General features: G+C 37.0%; 1 protein-coding gene across 9 annotated transcripts; it reads left to right on the top strand.

Moving 5' to 3' along the window:
• Window positions 1-3,267: 3,267 nt before the first annotated feature.
• LOC104232120 (peptidyl-prolyl cis-trans isomerase CYP95) lies at window positions 3,268-12,678 on the top strand. Of its 9 annotated transcripts, XM_070153160.1 has the most exons (15): window positions 3,282-3,390; window positions 4,074-4,193; window positions 4,299-4,353; window positions 5,339-5,427; window positions 5,569-5,617; window positions 5,733-5,757; window positions 6,012-6,050; window positions 7,129-7,246; window positions 7,358-7,485; window positions 7,630-7,933; window positions 8,137-8,246; window positions 10,621-10,828; window positions 10,919-11,800; window positions 11,897-11,962; window positions 12,042-12,678. In XM_070153160.1, exons 8-15 carry the CDS (start codon window positions 7,173-7,175, stop codon window positions 12,340-12,342), a joined length of 2,073 nt encoding a protein of 690 aa, XP_070009261.1. In that variant the 5' UTR covers window positions 3,282-3,390; window positions 4,074-4,193; window positions 4,299-4,353; window positions 5,339-5,427; window positions 5,569-5,617; window positions 5,733-5,757; window positions 6,012-6,050; window positions 7,129-7,172; the 3' UTR covers window positions 12,343-12,678. The 9 variants fall into 9 exon arrangements, with proteins under 9 accessions (XP_070009260.1, XP_009783537.1, XP_009783532.1 ...); XM_070153159.1 differs by lacking the exon at window positions 5,569-5,617 and having other exon boundaries at window positions 3,268-3,390; window positions 10,624-10,828; XM_009785235.2 differs by lacking the exon at window positions 5,569-5,617 and having other exon boundaries at window positions 3,268-3,390; window positions 10,925-11,800.
• Window positions 12,679-20,035: the final 7,357 nt, after the last annotated feature.

The following is a 20,035-nucleotide window of genomic DNA, read 5'->3' as shown; positions in this document are numbered from 1 at the left end:
TCTTGAGGGAGATTGAAGAGGGAATCAAAGGGAAACACTTGGAGGTAAGATTTATGGACTTAATACTCGATCCTATTGTGATTTCTACCTAATTAAACTTGAAATTTGGGGGATTTGAAGCCAAAAATTTGGGGAGTTAAGACTTGGAAATTGGAGATCTTAATCTAGGGATTTGAAGGGTCATTTGTGGTCGGATTTTAGTATTCTTGGTATGTATGAAGTCGTGGGAGGATAAGAATTTCATTGATGTGACTTCGAATTTTGAGACGTGGGCCCGGGGGTCGAGTTGGACCAATTTCAGGATTTTTGGTATAATTTGATTATTTTCGTATGGGCTTCATTCCCTTAGCAAATATTGATGTTGCAATTCTAATTTTGGAAAGATTCGAGGCGAGTTGAGGCCGAGGCGAGAGTCAAGGGCATCTCATAGTAGTATTTCACCCGGTTTGAGGTAAGTAACCATTGTAAATATGGACCTGAGGGTATGAAACTCCGACATTTCGTATTGTTTTGATAAATGAGGTGACACACATGCTAGGTGATGAGCGTGTGGGCGTGCACCGGTAGGGATTTGTGACTTGGTCTATCCTGTAGAGGCTATTAAGCTGCGTATTTGATTTGAAATCTTATGATATCCCGTATTTTAGAAATTGATACTATATTTTGGATTGTACGCCATGTTTGGGGCCTTGTGCCGATCAGTTTAGATCCTTAGGGGTATTTTTACTACTTTACTCACTCTATTTATTTTGAAAGCATATCATCTATCATATTTTACCTGTTTATTGTTTAAATCCGGTTTCATCACTCTACCTCTTAATATATAAAAACTGTTTGGGCTGAGTTCCCTGATTTCCACTGATATGCCCGAGTGGCTGTGAGGTTAATGACTAAGAGAGGTTGAGGACCTAATGGTGAGGATTATATATATATATATATATATATATATTATAGATCGGGCTGCACGCCGCAGCGATACTTATATGGATCGGGCTGCATGCTGCAGCGATATATATATATTGGATCGGGCTGCGCCGCAGCGATATGACGCTTGGACTGCAGGAGCCCCTTCGGAGTCTGTACACCCCTAGTGAGCGTAGTCAACTATAAACTATGGATCGGGTTGCACGCCGCAACGGTTATTATGATTATTATTAGTATGAGATATTATTGAGCAGAGTGCTGAGTGGGAGTACTGTTGACGAGAGCTGAGTCACGAGTGACTGGGAGGTTTGCCCGAGAGGCTATATTTATGAGTGATACCCGGCTCGAGGGGCTTGTTTATGATTTTTGTTGTTTTCACTCTTCTTCTATACTGAGTCTATGTTGAAAAATATTGAATAAATGATTTTAAAGCATTTTAATTGAAACTGAAGTTTTACGAGATAACTGACTATGGCACTGTTGGTTTTGACTTGATATTTCTGTTGAAAACTGTTATATGGTTTTAAATTGCTCGTCGCCACACTCAGACCTTATTTACTTTAGTTACTTACTGAGTTGGCATACTCACGCTACTTCCTGCACCTTGTGTGCAGATTCAGGTGACCGAGCAGCAGAGTGAGAGCTTCCAGCACTCTCAGAGCTTTACCGGAGACTGCAAGGTAGCTGCACGACATTGGTAGCCCTGCTTTCCTCCTTCCAATCTTAGTATTCTGCTATTTCAGACTTATGATGTATTATTCAGTCAGTTTGAGTTGTATTTAGAGTCTCTTGACTTGTGACACCAGATTGTTGGGTTGCGTTGGTATTCTGTACTGGTTTTTCCGCATATTCTATTTTACTCATCTATTTCATATGACGAATTTGAGAATTTTTCGATACTAGAAAATGATTTTTATAAAAGATTTCGTTGGGAGAAATATTTGGTTGACTTGCCTAGTACTGTGATAGGCGCCATCACGACCGAGGCATTTGGGATCGTGACAATATCAAGTGACCCCATTTGTGAGAATAAATTGGGTGTTGTGATTGTTGTTTGTTCAGTGTATCAAGTAAGTTGTTGAGTACATGACACAAACATTTAAGAATTAAAATTTTCTTCTAATAAAAAATAGTGAAATGTATAACAGAATTGTTCACTATATGAATCAATTACAGACTTGTAATTTTGACCTTCATGTAATCATAATGTTGCTTCAATCGAATTGAAAAAATTAGATAACATTCCATAAATGTATGTACAAGAATAATTAGAGTTTGGTTTTCAAATTAAAAAAGAATAAATATAGAGAAGAACAAGTTTAAATTAGACATGTATTAACTACCATAAAGAATCGTAAATACAGACAAAATTACTTATATCAATTTGGTTATCTTTACTAAATCACTAAAAAATATTTACTTTCAATAATAAAATAATATATTAATTGACAACAACCTACTAAAACTTAAATCTTAATATTATAAACTAGAGAGAAAAGGAATATAGAAACAAAAAGAGGGGGGAGAAAGGAGTGATGATTAAGTATTTGTATGTGTAGATAGATTGCAAACCTAATATACATTATTGATATATTCTTTATATATTTGTTGATATTTTCAAAGATGAAAAGTTCTTTCTCATTCCTGTAGTAAAAAGCCACAATAAGAAGTAAGTTCTTATAGTTCAATTAGTAAAGTCTTCTCATAGGCTTACAAAAATCTTCCTTACCCGCTTTGTTCACATATAATGAATTAGAGATCGAGTGAATTCAATAATGGACGCTTGTTGGTATTTCAACCTTCTTTCTTTTTTAGAGAGAGCTAATACGAAAATTTTGATTTATCCGTAATAAAACCTAGCTACTATTCTGCTACGAGAGAAATGAGTGAAAAATAACTATGTGCACTAAAAGAGAAAAGGATCATTGATTGCTACTTAGAACCTAATAGTTAAAATGTCAATACTAATAATAAAATGTACATGCAGTGAATTAGCTACAAATATAATGTCTTTAATATCTTCATGAGATATAAGTAGCATGAAATGAATATAGTTCACTATTAATCAAGCCTATTATATTGTACATTTTTAAATTTATTTTCTTAAATCATTTAATTTTTTTTTCTTTTCATCCTTACGTGTGATTACATTAAAACCATAGTTTAAAAAATCAACAATTTACTTCCTAGCTTAGAGAAAAGAAAGAAGTGTACTTCATACATGGGGTACTTTGTTGCCTTGACAATTATGCCCCTAACAGGAATTGTCGCATCTTCCAAACTGTTTTTTTTTTTTTTTCCTCTCGAAGGGCCTATAATTATAAAATCTGCATATATAGTCAAGAAATTAGAGAAATAAATTTAGACAAGTGAGAGAGAAACCCTAAAGCTTCATAGCTTTATCGCCGCTCTCCTCCTTACATCTCACTCTAAGCTTCTTTCATCTTCTTGATGTCCAGTTTTCAGGTACACATCTTTCCGTTCTGCTCAATTTTGAGATAATATTGCTTTTCTTCTCACTGCTTTTAATCATTATTTTCTTAATTTCCTTGCTGATTAATGTAAAACTGGGGTGAGGTTGCGGTGTTAGCTATTTGGTTATCGGTGTTGGTAGCTGACCTTAGGAGTATGGAATTGTGTTGCTTATATTTTTTCTTTAAAGTGCTGTATTTAGTAGTAATTGTCTTTTGTAGTTAATTTGTTGTTGGTAAGTGAATTTAGGGTATGTGAGAGACTGTAGGGTTTTTGGTAGTGAGTAGGATATCCCTGTCTTTGGAATTTATGACAGGGTATGATTTGTTTGCAGATCCTTTAAATTAATAGAGCTAACTTGCTAAAATTATTGAATGAGCCTGTAGGGATATTCAGGAGGCGTTTGCTCGAAAGTTTTTCAGTTTTTTGAGTTTTATTGAGTGCATGTTAGTTTTTCATCATTGACGAATTGGTCAAGGGTGTTTTTTATTTGAGACTCTACTTCCCCTCACAAATATTAAAAAAGAAAGAAAGAAAAAGCTGCAGCTATCCAAGCACACTTATCTGCTACAAACAATTTATGGCTCCTTAAGTTGTGTCTTTCGTTGTCATAGCCAAAGCAGAATTGCAATCTTCTTCATTCTTCACACCCTTACTCCTCTCTTTCATTGCTGAAGATATACCTGCCAGCTTGAGGTCGTGAAGAAACAAGTATCATAAACATGAGTAAGAAGAAACAACTGGTGTTCCTTGATGTTTCTATTGATGGAGATCCAGTTGAAACAATGGTTTTTGAGGTATCAAGCTATCCAATAGCTGAATTTGTTATCCCTAAATATAAGCATTTGAACTCACAAAACGAGATACTTACGGTTAACTCCCATGAGTTCTCTTGTTTGCAGCTTTTCACAGATATTGCTCCAAAAACCGCAGAAAACTTTCGTGCACTTTGTACAGGTGACAAATACAAGAGTGCTTCTTGTGTATCATATTAAAGTCTTAAGCTTTTCCGTTTGGTTTTCTAGTCATTCTATTGTGTGGCCTATTATCCTGTCTTTATTCCGGTGAATTCTTCCCATTAACATACTTTTAACCTGCATTCAGACGTTATTTGTATTTTGATTGTCTTGTGGTTCCATCACAGGAAGCACATTTTATATCTATAAAGCTACTCTATGGGGCTTAGTGTTACAAATTGTTGTCCCAAATGTGGAAATTATAAATGATAAACTTAATCAGATATAGTAGGGACTCACTTTGAGTAGTTGTTAGTTCTCTCTTTTTGAAAGATCCAAAGCCATATTTTTTTGGTGCCAAACTGTAACATACCACTACATAGAGAAATCTCTCAACCTTTCTTGCTGTCTCTCAATTCTCTCTTTATTGTGCTAAAGATATATGATGCTTGCTCATGTTAAGGTAACTACCCATGAAAAGAAGGATAGGTACTGTGCTTTATCGAAAAACAAAAAAGGAGGATAGATAGTGAACTTACTGGAAGGACATATGTTGTGAACTAACTGGCAACTGCACATAAAGCGAAAATGTACACTGTGTAGCAAACAATTTATGGATCAAGAACTACTCACAATGCACATTACAGGAACAGGTAGATAAGACACCCCCTAGTTCGTCACTTTCTTCCTGGAAGTTTGGCAGCTCAATCGTAATACTTTTTGTCGAGGAAAATAAAATTTAAAGAAATGGTTCAGGTCACCTTAGCAAGTGCTATCCTTTGCTGGGGTATTGGCTGGTTGCTGTTGGCTGTTGGTTCAAGGTGCCTGGGTTATTGATTCCTTATCTTATAGATAATTTCGTGACATGACTAGTCATCTAGTGGGGAAGTAATCTTTATCTTCTTCCTTTTCTTGGATGCTTGTCCATCTTCATGTTAAGTGCTTGGTATCCTCAACTGATATAGGAAGAAATTGTTGCTCTTCAGGGGAGAAAGGAGTCAGCTCTAAGACTGGAAAACCGTTGCATTATAAAGGAACATTTTTCCATCGCATTGTCAAGGGATCTGTGGCTCAGGTATGTTTGTAGGCTCTGGATATGCAGGTTCTATTCACATGTTGTTTGAATGTGTTCCATTGCATAGTTCTTAGCTCTGTGGTTGAGCACGGCTAAGAAGTGGTGTTTCATTTTAGTCAGATATCCTTGTTTATGCTGTAGGATGCAGGGCTGATGGTCACGACTGCATATCTTGTGATGTAGTTTTAAGGTTGTGTTAACTGAGTTGTTTGTCCTCTGTATTGATGAGCTTCAGCATATTAAGGCTCTCCGTTTATGCACTTTAATGATAGTTAACTAATTGTCTTTTCCCTTATCTATTTCAGGCTGGCGACTTGCTGAGACAAGATGGTATGCCTTTGATCAACATACTGCGTTAAGTTTTGTTTATAATCAACTATTGATCAGCAATAGTCCAGTGCTTGTTTGACTTATATTAATTGCTTCCCAAGTACTAGTTGGTCAGCTTTATCTTTTTGGGTTTAATTTTGAGCTTTACGTGTTAGCCCAGTAAGAATCTCTTGACTCAGTCAAACATGCCAGTCCAAGACTCAGGAACATGTTTTGGTTAAAATTCCGGAGTTAATATGCCTACTTCTTTGCAGGGAACTATGGGGAAAGTATCTATGGAGGAAAGTTTCCAGGTGAGACCTCTCTTTCATTATTCCGACCTTTATTTTGAAATTTGCCTCAAATTTTATGACCGCTTGATGATTGTCTCATGTATTGAATGCATGGCCTAATTCTTTTGGTAGACTAAGATATAATGAGTAGTAAATCCACACAAACAACAGTGTGTGTATTTCTTTTAGCAAAAAATCATTTATCTTGAAAGAAAATGGGTTTCCTTTTGTATTGCCTGTGAAGGTTGGGGCTGACTTTGATCTAATTCTACGCTGCATGGGAGCTTCAATCCATTGATATTGGACATTGTTTCCTCTCAGACAATGGTAGGGGACATGAATGCTATGTTGCCTGTGCTTTTGTCGATATTGTTTTTGGTTTTCTACTTAATGATAGTTCGAGAATTAGAAATTTAATTGAAGTTTGTTTTCTTTCCTAGAGATTAAGCCTTGTTTTGATTGTTCTGTGTGGTTCATTTGTTCAGAAAAATCCCAGGGAACTCTATTATAACTATACTGCAGAACTGAGGTAATTGGTTATCGGTTCAGAACAGTACTCAACTGTGTGGTAGAAATTCTGATTAGTTATCATTACCTAGAAAACCTGTCATGAGAGCCAAAATTTGGATTGGCAAAGCTGCAATTTGCTGGGTAATAATACTTGTGTTATCTGTATATTGACATCATATGTTCGCTATATATTGACACCCAAACTATTCTCTCGATCTAGGTAATTGTCTTGGAAAATATCTTTGGGAAAGGTTCAGTAATGAATCCCTTTTATCATTTTATGCAAAAACAGAATTTTACAAGCAGTTGTAGTATAGGTTATGTTACTTCTGGAAATACTGGCTAGTGAGAGAGCATACTTTGCAAATTACAATTATCTTGTTGGTCTCAGTTTGTAATTCATGGTATAGTGCACTTTCTTCATATGCAATTAGTTGTCTGTCAATTGTAGCATCACCTTTTGGAGGTGCAATATTTGCAATGTCCTGTAGATTTATTACTTTGATGGGATATCTTGAACTGATAAATTACATTTTTGAGAGAAAACAAGACAGGCTTTATAACAAGTGAAATCTTTTGAATTTTTCAGATGAGGTGCCAAAGCTAAAACATGATGCCCAAGGTCTACTATCTATGGCAATTGCTGATCGTGATGCACGCGGTTCTATATTTTCTATCACCTTTCAGGCTGACCATCATCTTGACAGGTTTGTTATAATTGTAGTTACAAGTATACTGCCGCTTGTGGATGCTGGTTGATATTTCCTGCTCTGCTGGAAGCTTGCTTTTATGAACTGCTTCATTAACTTTCTTAACAGGAAATGCATTGTCTTCGGGATACTTATTGATGGCCTTGAAGTTCTTAAGAAGATTGAGAGTGTGGGAAATGAAGAGGGAAAACCCGATGTAACTGTGAAGATAATCAACTGCGGCGAGTTACCTGATTGTGAGTCTTCTGAAGTTTCATTTCTCTTGGCAGCTTGCTTTAAAACATTTCTTTGCTGTCATATTGTTTCCCCTTCTAGTTTTTGTTTATCGAATATGCTGTTTGTTGTGAGGCTTTATTTAATTTTACTACTTCTTGGTGCAGATAAGAGAAAACTAAACAAATTGAAAAATGGGAAGCACAAAAAATCCTCCAAAGAAAGAAGAAAAAAGAGAAGGAGATACTACACATCAGAATCAGAGAGCTCTACGGATAGTGATACTGAGTCTGATAGTGATTCTGACTTGGATGTATCTTCTGAATCAGAAATTAGCTCATCCAGTGATGATAGGCGGAGGAAGAGGAAGAGATCTAAAAGAGACAGGCATAGACGTGCTAAAAGAAAGGAGAAGCGACGTGAGAAAAGGCGCAAAAGGCGTGATAAGAAATCAAAACGCAGATCAAAAAGGTTGCTTTTCTGAATTCTATCTTGTGTCCCGTATGCTGTTAAGTTGTAGAATTTTAGATGCCATATGTTCAATAATGGGTGGTAACAGTTGTAATATTTTCATAATTTCCTAAGTTAATGATAACTTGCCATCTCTTAAGTATGAGTGAATTTAGGAGGCTGAAGTTCTTTTTCTTCTTTTCTTTCCAATATTCTTTTTCCAGGGCATCAGATAGTCTTTCAGAAAATGAGAATGGACGTGATAGCAGTTCTGAAGATGATGGTGTAAAACGAGGTTCCGAAGGGAAGCACAAAAGTATGGAAAAGAAAACTGGTATTTCCTGAACCTTATAATTGCAGGTCTCTACGCCTTCTGTTACACAGATGTGCTCCTTGATCATCTCTGGTATCAGGAGTCAATTGTGTAGTCATATATGTGTCTCGGCATTTACCTTTTTGTATGCATGAAAACTCTCATAACTTGGGAGGTAAAAGACGAGCACCTGAATTTTGCATGATTTTGAACTCCATAAGATGGTTCCGTCCAGTATAATTGCTGCAATAGGCCATAAAATAGTGGCGAGAATACTGTTAATTAACTGTAAAATAATCTGTATAGTTACACAATATGAACAACAATTTGTTACTGATGTTTAGGTTTTTCTGTATTATATTACACATGTGTGGAATGGGAAGTCTAATATCTATTCAAAGGCACACAAGTATAAGGTTACTTCAAATAATAAGTTAACTGCATGACCCCCCAGAACCACTGTATTTTCGAAGTCTTATTCTGTTAAAAATTATTTCAATCTTTTCGTAGTCAGCGTTCTGTGTTAGGTGTGTGCGGTTGCCCCCTTGGAGTATTTTTCACATCAGGCGAGGTTCCAATCCTATTAGTGAACAATTCTCATTCAGGATGGAGCAGTTAAGGTGTGTTTGGAACCACTGTGTTGTTACTAGGCTATGTGATTACTAGGGTAGTAATTGCACAACCTAGTAATTATACAAATATAGTAATTGCAAAGACCTGTTTGTTTGCATTAATGTAATTACAGTGTAATTCCCAGTGTCATGTTTGGTTGTACAAGTTATAATTACATACTTAGATATTTTTATTTTAAAATAAAAGTTAATAATAAAAAATTTAAATGAACTTTTGTTAGATGAAGTAAATAAAATTTTATGCGTGACAAATATGTGTATATAAGAAATATTACATATCATTTATTACTATGTATTTAGAATAATTATTTTCTTAAAGGTATATTAAATCATTATAAATTGGTAACCTTTAAATAATTATAAATTGGTAATAATATCATAAAGACTAATTCATGTGAATACAATATGAAATTCATGATTTGTACTTTTTAAAGAGCAAAAATATGTATAGGAGTTTACGAAGTATTTTTCTATAACAAATATCTATATTAATGAATAAAAAACAAAGCTAGTAAAACACAGGAATTATTTTAAGTAAGTGCTCCTCATATATTTGAAATGAAAGAGAGTGTAAAAAGAATACTCCCTCTGTTCCAGTTTATGTGAAGCTATTTTTTTTGGTCTGTTCTAAAAAGAATGACCCTTTTCTAAATTTGGAAACAACTTAGCTTAAATTTCCAATTCTACCCTTAATGAGAAGTTTTTATAACCATACAAATACTCTGGACCCCTTTTTGACATGCTTTGGACCACAAATTCCAAAAATCTTCATTTTTCTTAAACTCCGTGCCTAGTCAAACAGGTTCACATAAATTGGAACAGAGGGAGTAATAGTTGGCCAGACCACAGGCCAAAACAATGTAATTATACCCAATTACAGCCAAATCTAATTACAAGTTGGCCTTCCAAATAGGCTCTTGATAGTTTAAGTGATTGACATTGTTGTTTAGTGTTCTTTTATATACACCAATTATCCCAGAAACTTCACCAGCAATTTCTATTACTGAACATTGTGATTTTTCATGAAAATTAGATATTTTCTTGGGCTCTCCATTTCCCTTTCTTTTTCTCTGTGTACTTCCTTTTCTTCACTTGTTGCTGTCAATTCTTGATCCCTTCTATTTTATTAATTTTTCTAAAATTTCTGGAGTTTTATAACATTGCTTCTGGTTTTCTATGAGTTCTTTTCTGTGATGGTACTTCTTCTTCATCTTCATCTTCATCAAAAAGCTTTTGTTGTACACACTTTCTAGTTAAAAGTATTGGATATAGTCTCCTAGTCACTCCCTTTCCCTGTTCTACTATTTCAAGATCGTTTTCATCGGGGAGAATTAAGCGTCTGATGGGATATTGGAGAACGAACTAGGGTTTGTGGTTGCCGTTGTTACGGAGTAAAGTAGAATCATGATTAGTATGGGTATCAGGGTAATTTGGTGTCCCAAAGGCCACTTGCTGTTTATGCATCATTTCTCTATATGTTTAAATGCATAGGCCGATTTATTTCTAAAAATTTGAGTGAATCCCCATGGGGAACAAATCCTGTATGGGTTATGAGACATAAGTAGATTCTGCTAACTTTGTTGAACTGTCTACCCTCATATGTGTACTATTATGGATTGTCTACTGAATTCTACAGATTTATTTTTGCGTTTACAGTATGCAAGTGACATTTAATCTAACTGGTCATAATGCAATCTTCTTGCTTTGAAAAATCTGTATGATGTAACTTGCTTGTGGGTAACTTGTTTACGGACATTTTGCAGTAGGCAATTGTTCTCCTTCACTTGAGGAGGGAGAAGCAGTTTCTCTTCATGACAAGAAAGAGGCAACTGACATTTTTGAAGGAGAGGAGGCAGACTTGCCCAAGGAAAATGGAGAGCGTCAAAGCAATCATACCAAAGTGGAAGATAGATCTGATAAATATGTTGATAGGCAGCCTGATGTAGTGGATGATCACCCTTGCAAATCTAGGTTCATTCTACATTTCTCATTGCACCTCAGTTATTGTTTATGCTTATGGATTCTTCCAGATCCAGAATTTTATTAGAAGTCATTGAGCAGGAGCAGAAGCATAAGTCCCAAAAGGACAATGAGTAGGAGTATGAGCATTAGTCCTCGGAGGAGTCTAAGCAGAAGTCGAAGTGTTAGCCCAAAGCGCAGTGTGAGCAGGAGTCCAAGTGTTAGATCCAGACGCAGTGTAAGCAGAAGTCCAAGTCGCAGTGGAAGTCCTCGTCGCATCTCGCAGAGAAGGAGCATCAGCGTGGTTAAAAGTGGTAGCAGTAGTCCAGCACGAAGCATTAGTAGAAGCCCAGTGAGAGTCGAGAGGGGAGCAAGTGTCAGTGTGAGTCCTCCAGTGAGAGCTCATTCACGACGAAGGAGCAGCAGGAGTCCCTCAGCGTCTCCCACAAGGCGACTTAGCCCGAGTCCACCCAGAACCTCATCGAGGAAATCATGGAAATCAAAAAGTCGAAGCCCAGTTAGATCTTATAGGAGGAGTCCAAGCAGAAGCCCTGTTAGGCCTTCTCGAAGGAGCCCAAGCAGAAGTCCTGTTAGGTCTTCGCGGAGGAGTATAAGCAGAAGTTCGGGCAGGGTTCCTACTAGGGTTAGGCCTTCAGGAAGGAGCCCAAGCAGAAGCCCTGTTAGGTCTTCTCGGCGGAGTGCAAGCCGAAGTTCGGGTAGGGTTCCTTCTAGGCGAAGCCCAAGCCGAAGTCCAGGTAGGGTTCCTAGCAGAAACAATAGACGCAGCTATTCAAGAAGTCCTGCAAGTGCAAGTCGTAGGGCAAGATCTCCAGCAAGGAGCTCTTCAAGAAGCGCTTCAGTGGATGGATCTCCCAAGCGCATCAGGAGGGGAAGGGGCTTTAGTGAGCGTTACTCTTATGTTCGTAGATACAGGAGTCGATCTCCTGATCGGTCCCCTGTTAGGCCATACCGTTATGGTGACAGGTGAGCAGCACAAGCCTATCTAATGTTTACAGGAATTGAAATAGAAACTTTCTCATTAATATACGTATCCACCTAACTGTTTGGCTTTTTTGAAAGATATTCGAGATACAGAAGGTCACCTAGACGTTACAGGAGTCCACCTAGAGGAAGAACGCCGCCCAGGTCTGGGATATCTGCTATTTGCTATTATTGTTAGACTTGTCTTTGTCAGAGATGCTAACTTAGAACTCCCTAAATACAGATACAGAGGCAGAAGAAGCCGAAGCCGCAGCCTATCTCGTAGTCCTGTGCGTCACCGTGCTCGTCGTTATAGCCGAAGTCCCGTGAATAGTCGTTCTCCTGTGGACAGATATCGCAGGTCGCCATCTGCTGATCGGCATAAATCACCTTCTCGGAGCAGAAGCCGATCAGAGTCGAGGTCATCTCGGGACTCTCAGTTACCAAAGCAAGGCAGCAAAGATAAGTCAAGATCATCCTCGGCGAGTCCCCCTGGGAAGGCAGGTCTGGTTTCCTATGGAGATGGGTCTCCTGATTCAGGATAGGGAGTAGAACCATGTTTAGTTGCTAGGTATCAAGTACTTTGGACATAGTTTGGTTTTTCACCATTCTACGACTGTGGTTTAGTCATATGGATAGACTGCCCTCTGTATTAGGGTCTGGACAGCATGTTGGATATTTATTACTTGAGTGTTCCGGTGTGTGCTTCTGATTTATGGTTGAATAATTTGTTATGCACGTCTATTATAATTGGTTTCACTGGATGATCATGTGAGTAGCTTCGATTCCTTCCACGGGAATTTTTGGATGCGAGCTATTTATGATCTTAGTGAATGAATATTTTGGACAAGTCATTTGGTGATGTTGGCTAGCCTCGACAACTTTTGTGATTTAAATTTGCAGCTGCAGAGCATCTTTACTCGGGTACTTGCTGATCTTTTTCATATTTGGATATATCTGCAATCTTCCTGCTATTTTTTCCATGCACTTCAAATAGTTCTCGTCTTTGCTGTTTATTTTGTTGGAATCATAATACATGGAGGATTGCGAATGCCATTTTTCGGATTGTAGGCTGCACTACGCGTTAGGGCAGCTCAGAAATTTTGGTAACACCGCCTTAAATCTGCATGTTTTTTTGATATATTGCAAGAAGCGATTGGTTCATTGGTTGTGGCTACTCTAGTCAAAATATAAACCTAGAAAGTGGATGGTCGATTGTTGTCAAGTTGTCTCTGGATTCAGCAGCAGTTTAATAAGTTGCCTACATCGAAAATCTCGAAATCACTATTTATTTCTAAAGGGCAAATACAATAGACACTCGAAGTATGCCTAAAATGCATCTATTGAACACCTCAGTAACACATTCACAAAACTAGAGTGCGTGCAGTTTACACACTAATGTGCGGCCAAAACAACGAACGAAAGGCCAACGCGTGACTTTTCCAAAATTGTCTGTTGTTTCTCATTTTTCAAACAGAGCCTTTCTTCCAGTTTTCACCGGCAAGAATTCCCGCGCTGCTTCTCCTTCATCTTCAAGAAAAATAATACATCAACACATACAACTTCATACTACCCTGCTTGTCTTCAATTGTCCTTCAACACCCGCTTCCTCGTTTCCCCTCACCCAACTCCACAACTAGGGGTGACAAATGACGGGTTGGGCTGCAATTGGACGGGTTAAAATATGCTGAACTAATAAATGGGTCATTGCTCAACCTTGCCAAATGTTACTTTATGGGAGCATTTGTATCTATACCCGCTTTTTGGGTCACGTTTTAACTTGTGCCCGCTTTGCAAAAAAAATGCAAACGTACCCACTTTTTCGCGTAACTTCAGCATACGGGCCTGAAGTAGTAAAGACAATCACGCAAAACTTCAGCATTCTAGTAGATGAGCCTGAAGTAGCAAAAATTGCTGAACCAAGTGTGCTGAAGTTTTTGTTTGTAATTGCTGAACTTAAGCATAGTAGCTGAAGTTTTGTTCTCTATTTGCTGAAGTTTTTGTTTGTAATTGCTGAACTTAAGCATTCTAGTAGCTGGAGTTTTGTTCTCTATTTGCTGAACTTCATCATGTTTTAGCTGAAGTTTTGTTCTATATTTGCTAAACTTCAACATGTTTTATGCTATCATGTAATTGATTTTTTGTACAGCTAATAAGTTTATCATAAGTAGAATTAGTAACTTAAAAAACTAGATAATGATTTAGCACAACAGGTTAAAATGCATTGATAATGTACAAAACTGAATCCAAAAAAAATAATAGACTGTGAATTAAAGGAAATGGACTTATATTTACATACATGTACGTACTTACTTTAGAAAGTTATTTATAATTTGTTTTTAAATAATCTGATAAACATACTTATGGCAACATCATACCCCTGAAATGAAGTTTCATAGCAGCACCAACAACAACAGAAGAAAGAAGAAGAAGAAGAAAACGAAGGAGGAGGAGAAAGAGGGCTGAAGTTGTTTAAAAAGTGTGTACAAGTTAAAACTTTTAAAAAAAAATGAGTATAAGTTAAATGGGGGCGATCAAATAGGACACCCGTGCAATTTTTACTACTTTATGAGCTGTTGATCCAATAATTTTAATTTCTGAAACAGAGTGAAATTTCGTTGAAAATAAGAGCACTTTAATAAATTGAGTGAGAAAGAAAAGGAGATTTAGGATATGGTCGTGGGAATTAACGATGTTCGTTTTCTTGATGGAGGTAATAGCAGCAATGAAGGCTTATAGTTTGTGACTGGTCGTAGTTATAAAGGAGGATTTGAAAAATATGTTTGTTTGGAGGATAAAAAATTATGATTTGGTACATGTTCGCGCTCCTATAAAGAGGCGAGAAACACATTTTTGCCATGTCAGCAAACTACGTTTAATCGATACATTTAGGCATATTTCAAGTGTCTGATAGATCACACCTCTTGTTAAGGTGTCTAAATGAAAACTTGTGTCAAGTTTAAGGGGTTATCTATGTATTAACTACTCGTAGGATTTTGACCCACCTGTCTTGAAGATATCCATTCCGTGAATTTGATACTTCTTAGGTTTTCTTCCTGTTAGTCTTCACAATTACTCCACTTCCCTAATTGTCTGAGATTCTCGAACTTAGATGATTATCTCGTCATATTTAAATGAGTGAGACATCAAAGTTTGACACATACATTCTTGTCTAGCCGGAAATAAAGGAAATTGAAAGATATGGACTTTCAATCGAGCGGAACAACCTTTACGTATTGCCCATTCGCCATCCTTGGTGAGTCCCATTTTCTGAAGTTAGATTGAATATTGAGAAAGCCGGCCATATGAGATCCAAAAGTGGAGAATGCATAGCATTCTATGGATACATATGATCAAACATAACACTTTCTTGGCAGAGTTTTAAGCGGCAAGAGACAGAAGGATTCTCTCTATTATTGCCTCCTATTCTTAAGGGAGCGATCGAGATTAAGTCGCGTGACGAAAAAATATTATTCGCTCTTTGAGGTGCACCTTTCGTACTTAAATCCGTATCGAAAAAAGACAATTATTCAGCGCACTAAAATATAGTGAATGGGGTTTCATATTCATAAAAATCCAGATTTGAACGGAACCAAGACAACCTATCTTACTAATAATAAGAAAGGGTTAAGGGCCTCCAACTCACTCGCAGGAAGAATTCAAGTGAAATTATTTTTGAGTTCAAAGAAGACGCATCCAACTACTTAGGGAACCCACTCTTCTTCCTTGCGTTCGATTAGGGGCCCCTGCCATCCATTCTCTCAAGTACCTCTTTGCTTCTGGTAAGAGGGTGACACATCAATTAGCTAAACTATCCATTTCATCATCAGGGAGGGAAAAATATGGTTATAAGAGGTTCCTGAATAAAATTTCTCTAATAAACCATGGAGTACGTATATGTAAGGTAGGCTAGTGTGGATTGAGTAAAGCTATCAAACAACTTACATTCGCGCAAAAACCTGCTGGTAATAGAGCCAATGCACAAGCTAGCCAGTGTGGTGGTGAACATGCTGTGCTCTAAGCTAAGCTATTTACCTTATAGACAAAAGAGATATAAAAAGTGTGTCGCGCTTGATTCATAAGATTCTATAATTAATATCACCAGTATATTATTTTATTTAGCATGAGAATCCCATTCTAGGAGTTCTCTAAAACCCTGTCCCATATAAAAGAGAAAAGCTATTAACGCTCTATCCCAAGAATAGATCTTATGAAAGAAAAGAACGATCGTCAGCGGAGACCGCAATACAAAGTTTTTTAGACATAATCCCAGCATCAGAGAATTACAGGGATTTTCTCTATTTAAAGAAGGAGATAGCCGGGTATTCCCACAGAGAAGTCTTGCTTGCATACAAGTGCTTACATTTTCCTAAGGATTCTAAGACCCGATCACCCGTCAAAGAAATTAATGTTTATGAACTCTTCTCGCTCGCTTGAGAGTGCAGGATATCGTTACAAAGACAAAGCTTGAAAGCTTTTTGAACGCGCCCTCTGATCTGTCTCATGCATGTGCGCCTGGGTGTTCATCAAATCTGTCATGTCTTTGATGAGATGAATGATGAGTTCACATGTATGGAGCATCAAAAATCTTTCTAAAAGCTAGTAGCCTCCCCCTTTTCGTAGTCGTTCATGGAGTAAGTGTTGTCCAATATTACAACTAGTTGATGAATGCGCACAGGAGCTAAGAAAAAATTCTATAACATAAGATAAAGAGTAAGAGTCATCAAGTCCATATTCTGTTCGGCTTACGGCTTTATTATCTAAGTAAGGAGTAAGAAGGCACAATGCCGGAGAATAGCTCCGAGAGGGACTTATCTGAGTAAAAATATAAGTAAAGATAAGAGTCATTCCAATTGAGTAGGTGAGAGTCTTTTTCGAGCAAGATTTTTTTACCACGCCTAACTAAATGAAAGAAAGTAAGAGAGAGAGTGGTAGCCTATTTCTTAAATGAAAATAAAAGACTTCCTTATCCTAAGGCTGTCACTGAATGAATGTGGTGACTAATTTTGCGAGAGAGGCTGAGGTGAGTATCATCGCATCGCCTTTGACAACTTCTTTTGTTGCCCGCCAGCAGTAGAGGGTATTCGATTCCCGAGCTTTTCCTTGCATGAGATGAGCCTAGTGCATTCGATCGATGGATAAGAGAATTGAGCTGGCCTAAAAAGCACTTGGGCAAGTACATTTCAATCGCTAATTCATGAAATTCTTTGAGCATTTTCCTTCTCCTTACTATCTCTATCTGAATGGCCTGTACATTTTTTTCAACAAGTACAATCATATCTCTTTATAACAATCATCTTTTGTAATAATATTTTACTATATTCTTTAAAATTTATTTTTATGTTATATTAACTTTTATAAAACAGTAAATCATATAGCAATATACTCTTTGTAAAATTATCTATTTATAATAATCTTAGTAAAAAACTAGGTATTTGCATTTTGTAGAGACCAAAAGCAATATGTTAATTACATTTCATTAGAGACGAACGTCAATAAATTTTTGTAACCTCTAGCAAGGAAACTGGAACGTCCAAAGTTCTTGTGAGCTTGGAACATGAGAAATTTAGAGATGACGTTGAAACTTTTTATTCGAATATTCTCCGGGCATTCCACCTTACATTCCCCTAGCTAATTCTGCACTATTCAATGTCATGTGGGGTCTAAAAATTAACCCATTCATTTAGAACCAGAGGTAGTATTATGCTGATACAAAGATGATAATCCTAATGTCACCTACACATAATTAAAGAAAAAATTTGCACTCACTAGTCGTAAAAATTGGAAAAGATCATTCTTTGGGTAATTTTTACCTACAAAAATCAAATAAGATTCAAATATCAAGTGTCATTGTATGTTTGTAATAACCAAGCACTATAAACGAGATTTTTATATAGAAGTTTAACTGTAACCTTCATTCATTTTCGTAAGTTCCAAGCAAGTTTGGCCTATTGTTTTCACAAGTATAATTCTATTAAAATTTTACTATCTAGGCTTAATAAGTGTTGTCACACCTCCTTTTTACTATCCGAGGGGTATATAAGGGAGTTTTTTCAATTAAAGTGACATTAATCGAAATGAGATTATTTTATTTATTTTTCAGAGTCGCCACTTGGAATAGTTTATTTGGTGTCCCAAGTCACCGATTTATTTTACAATCCCAAATCGAGGAAATTTCGACATTATTTTTTAAAGTCTGCGAACCAGAAATTCTAGATAAGGAATTCTGTTAACCCGGGAGAAGGTGTTAGGCATTTCCGGATTCCGTGGTTCTAGCACGGTCGCTTAAACTATTAATAGTTGGCCTATTATCTAATTTACTACACATTTTAAACCTATTGTGCATTTTTAACTTTTTAAACCGCTTTTAATTAATTATTGTTACATATTGCGAATCACGTCACGGGAACCGTACCCACGATTTACAACATGTTTAATTTTTAAAGATTAAATTGTGGCCGGGTCACATAAATGTACTGTCACGACCCGAATTTCCCACCCTCGGGAGTCGTGATGGCGCCAACTCGTGAAAGCTAGGCAAGCCGTGTATTATAGAATCACTAACTCTTTTATTTAGCCCTTTTAACAATTTAAATTAACATGCGATCAACAATGAAATATTAACGATAAATAAATACATGCGGAAGACTTAATCTGATAACTTAGCCAAAACCAGTACGACAATACCAACATACATCTCTACCCAGAATCCAGTGTCACAATATCACGGACTATCTACGAATACTACATACAAATGTCTGGAAAGAAAAGTACAATCTGTCTCGGAAGAAAATGAAAACATGATACATATAAAGATAGAAGAGAACGCCGGGCCTGCGAACGCCTGCAGGATTACCTCGGGATCTCTAGCTGGACTGAAGTGTCACGCCCCAAAACCGAGGAGCGCGACCGGCGCTCAACCGAGTAAACCCGACTGAGCAAGCCTGCTAGATTTCATTTTACCCAAAGTCATCCTTGAATAAAGAGGAGATATACTCCATTATTTAAACTCTGAAAATAATTAATTAACAACTTCATTCACAATTTTGAAGATATTACAAGTTTTATACCACATTGCCAAACATCAATATTTTCAATTTAATTCCAATACCCGACACTACCCACAACCTGTCTACGGAGACTCTAAATACAAATGAAGAGTAATATGGAAATACCGACAACAAGGCCCCGGCTATACCTCAAATACAATGTACATAATAAACAGATGAAACAGGACCCCGAAACAAAGTGGAGCTCACCAAGTCAGCTGAAAGGATGATGCGGCACTAGCTGCGACCAACACTGCCTGCAATAGAAACACCTACATCCATTTAAAGACATAGTGCCCCCGGCAAAAGGGACGTTAGTGCCATCGAATAGTACTAGTATGTATAACTAAACACCATCTAATTAGAAAGAACTATCATGCAAAAATAAGGAAATCACAAGTACAACTCAAAAGCTTTAAACGATCACAACATTATCAATATAAAAGAATCATACAATTTTCACATCATGTTTCCATAGTCTTTAGTTTGGGGCATTTCATACTGTTCAACATTGTTCACAATACCACCGCTATCTTGAGCGGAGTCCGATCTCGACCCGATCGGGTAGGTCGCCTCATTTGATACATATACTTCAATCATAATCTCATTTTCCCTTTCTTCAGAATTCATTCACAATACCACCGCTATCTTGAGCGGAGTCCGATCTCGGCCCGATCGGGTAGGCCGCCTTACCAAGACATTGTTCCCTTCTCATTAATCATTTCATTTCACATATTTCATTTCATCGGCACTTGGGGCCACAACTCTTCACATCATTCTTGGCACTAGGCCGCATTTCATAACTCAATCTCTTCTTTCCCACATTTCACATCATTTCCACATATTTCACATCAATATCAATTTCAACAAGCCATTCAATTCAAGATGTCAAGTACACATGAGAGGAATCATGAATCTTGGGCATATACAATATTTCAGAAATCATACACCTCAAGTTATTAACAATGGAACTTTAAACACAACAAATTCTCCCAAAAAGGAGGGGATACACCAACCCGCAATAAAAACATACCTCAAAGGCATAAGCAAGCAATTACACCAATTATTCTTGAATTACTCTTTTACAATCATGACAATATACAATTTCAACATCGAAGTATGTAACAACTCGGATCACATTGGATGTACTCATAAGGCAAGACCTTATCTCGAATATCCACTTATGGCA

This window comes from Nicotiana sylvestris, chromosome 8 (genome assembly GCF_000393655.2).
Source record: "Nicotiana sylvestris chromosome 8, ASM39365v2, whole genome shotgun sequence".
NCBI lineage: Eukaryota > Viridiplantae > Streptophyta > Magnoliopsida > Solanales > Solanaceae > Nicotiana > Nicotiana sylvestris.
This window is presented reverse-complemented; position numbering and strand designations above follow the sequence as displayed.